The sequence below is a fragment of the Asparagus officinalis genome, chromosome 6 (assembly GCF_001876935.1).
Source record: "Asparagus officinalis chromosome 6, Aspof.V1, whole genome shotgun sequence".
NCBI classification, from domain to species: domain Eukaryota; kingdom Viridiplantae; phylum Streptophyta; class Magnoliopsida; order Asparagales; family Asparagaceae; genus Asparagus; species Asparagus officinalis.
Genome location: NC_033799.1, coordinates 18,384,721 through 18,387,209, shown reverse-complemented (window position 1 = coordinate 18,387,209; position 2,489 = coordinate 18,384,721). Strand labels below are relative to the sequence as shown.

Sequence of the window (2,489 nt, the reverse complement as noted above, 5' to 3'; positions counted from 1 at the left end):
ATATATATAAACTATAGTTGACTGACTGTTAACGTTTATCTAGTCCTTCTTAAATATAATTGAGTAATTGTTAACTTTTGAATAAGACTATATAATGTAAAATATCAAGTAATTGTTAATATATGACTATTAAAACCAACGAAGTACATATTAATGTACCTTAACTCTTAAATTATTAAATTTTAACTTTCTTCGTTTAATGTTTTTAGTTCTAATAAACTTGTAGTATATATTTTACTAAATTTTTTAGTTCTAATGTTGCAAGAAACTTTTGTATAAATCCTAGCTCCAACAAACCCACATAGCCTTTCTCAAAAAACTTCTGAATGCTCGAATTATTTAAGATCCAATTACGAGTGAGTCCACCCCTTAAGACATGAGTGATCAAAGAGCCCATTAACATCGAAAGAGCTCAGCCGCCTTTGTTCTTTCATGTTCTTGCTCATTAACCACAATCATAGTGGTCCATGAATATGTCGATGTTGTAGTCGGTCTCCTCCATTATACTTTATATGGAACAACTAAAGGTTAATAGTTAATCAGCTATATTTTACATGTACAACATAAAACTTAACATTTAAAAGAATAAAGATAACAGTTACTCAATTATACTTATATGAAACGACTAAACATTAACAATTAATCGGCTATAGTTCACATGTACTAGGTAAAAATAAACAGTTAATTAACAAAACTTGACATTTGAAAGAAAAAAATTAACAGTTACTCCACTATACTTAACATGGAACATGTAAACGTTAATAGTTAATTTGTTATAGTTCACTTGTCTTAGGTAAAACTTAATAGTTAATCTATTGAATATTTATACATCCATTATTTTAAATGAATATTTTTTGTCTTAGGTAAAACTTAATAGTTAATCTATTGAATATTTATACATCCATTATTTTAAATGAATATTTTTGCATGTAGTCTTTTATTTCTCAATTATCAATTGAATATTTATACATCCATTATTTTAAATGAATATTTTTGCATGTAGTCTTTTATTTCTCAATTATCAATGAATCATGTACAAACTACATATAATTTTCAAGCTAACAAAACAGCCTATGTACAATAAAATTTTAAACAAATACTAATTCACTCAATATCTCAGCTAGATATACAAGTAGATACAATTGCCTCTCACTGCAGGAACATCTCGGCTAGATATGTACACATGGAGACCCATATGCCCATATCTAAAGCACCCAACTCAGAACAAGCTGAAAGAACTATACGCATTGTAACTTCATTAGGCTTCATTTTTGATAACTTCATCTCATGAAACAAAGCTACAGCCTTTGCATACAACCCAGCTCGACAAAACCCCGAAATCATGGTATTCCAAGAAACCACATGCATATCCATCATATCTCCAAACAATTCCTCAGCCTTTTCATGAAAACCATGTTTAATGTACTGCTGAACAATCACATTCCAAGCAACAACATTTCTAACAGGAATTTTATTGAACAGTCTGTGGGCAAGTGATAATTCACACTTATCCCCATAAACTCCAATTAGTTCAGTACTTACAAATAGGTCAATCTCATATCCTCCTTTAATAACAAACACATGAACCTCCATAAATGTATTCAATCTCCCAAGCTTGCAACAGGTGGAGAATGTGATGGTGAGAGCGTCTAAATTGAGGGCGAAACCAGAGTACATTGCAGACTGAATGAGGCGGAGAGAATCAGAGGGTTGGTTGGAGGTGGAGTAAGCACAAGCCATGGCAGTGATTGAGATGAGATTTGGTTGATGAATTTCATCGAACATGCTACGGGCGGAGGCGCGAGAGTTGCCGACAGCGTAGAGAGTGAAGAGAGCAGTGGAGATGAAGGGATTGGATCGCCGGGGAGGAAGGAGGAAGGATGATGAGAGAGGAGAGAATGAGAAAGGAGAAGGAGACTAGGAAGATGATCGCTGGTGGAGCCCATGCAGAGTTCGCGACGGACTGGAGGATCATCGGGAGGAGGGAGGAAGGAGGATGAGGAAGGAGAAGGAGAAGATGATGAGGAAGGAGAAGGAGAAGGAGAAGACGGGTAAAATTGGGTTTTTAGGTCAAATATGGGTTAATCATAAGCTGGAGGGGCCGGCACACATTTGTTTTCAAATTATAGGGGGTGCAGCACATTGCAAAAAGTATGAGGGGCTGGAGCACATTGAGTTTTGAAATTTGGGGCATTGACACAATTCTTCCTTATTTTTATATGCTTATTTCTTCCAAGCCATATGGAAGAAAACTCAAGAATGACTGGGAAATTTTGTCATTTCGTTTAATATACTTCATATATACATAGTGATAATTGTGGAGAAGAACTTAAAAAAAAGCAGATTTTTGGTCATAAGTCGACTCATGCACAGGCATAAGTCGACTTATGGTAAGTCGACTTATGTTTGTGTCATAAGTCGACTTACGATTTGCTGTGGATTGTTGATTTTGGGCTCTGGTAAGTCGACTTATCAGGTCTGATAATTCG

General features: G+C 34.8%; 1 protein-coding gene across 1 annotated transcript; it reads right to left on the bottom strand.

Annotated features, from left to right (window-relative positions):
* Positions 1,150–1,740, bottom strand: LOC109845829 (pentatricopeptide repeat-containing protein At5g66520-like). Its single transcript, XM_020415095.1, has one exon. It carries the CDS (start codon positions 1,738–1,740, stop codon positions 1,150–1,152), a length of 591 nt encoding a protein of 196 aa, XP_020270684.1.

Bases quoted from the DNA above. Each gene is read 5' to 3' on its own strand.
- LOC109845829 (XM_020415095.1), bottom strand. From the start codon at position 1,740: ATGGCTTGTGCTTACTCCACCTCCAACCAACCCTCTGATTCTCTCCGC.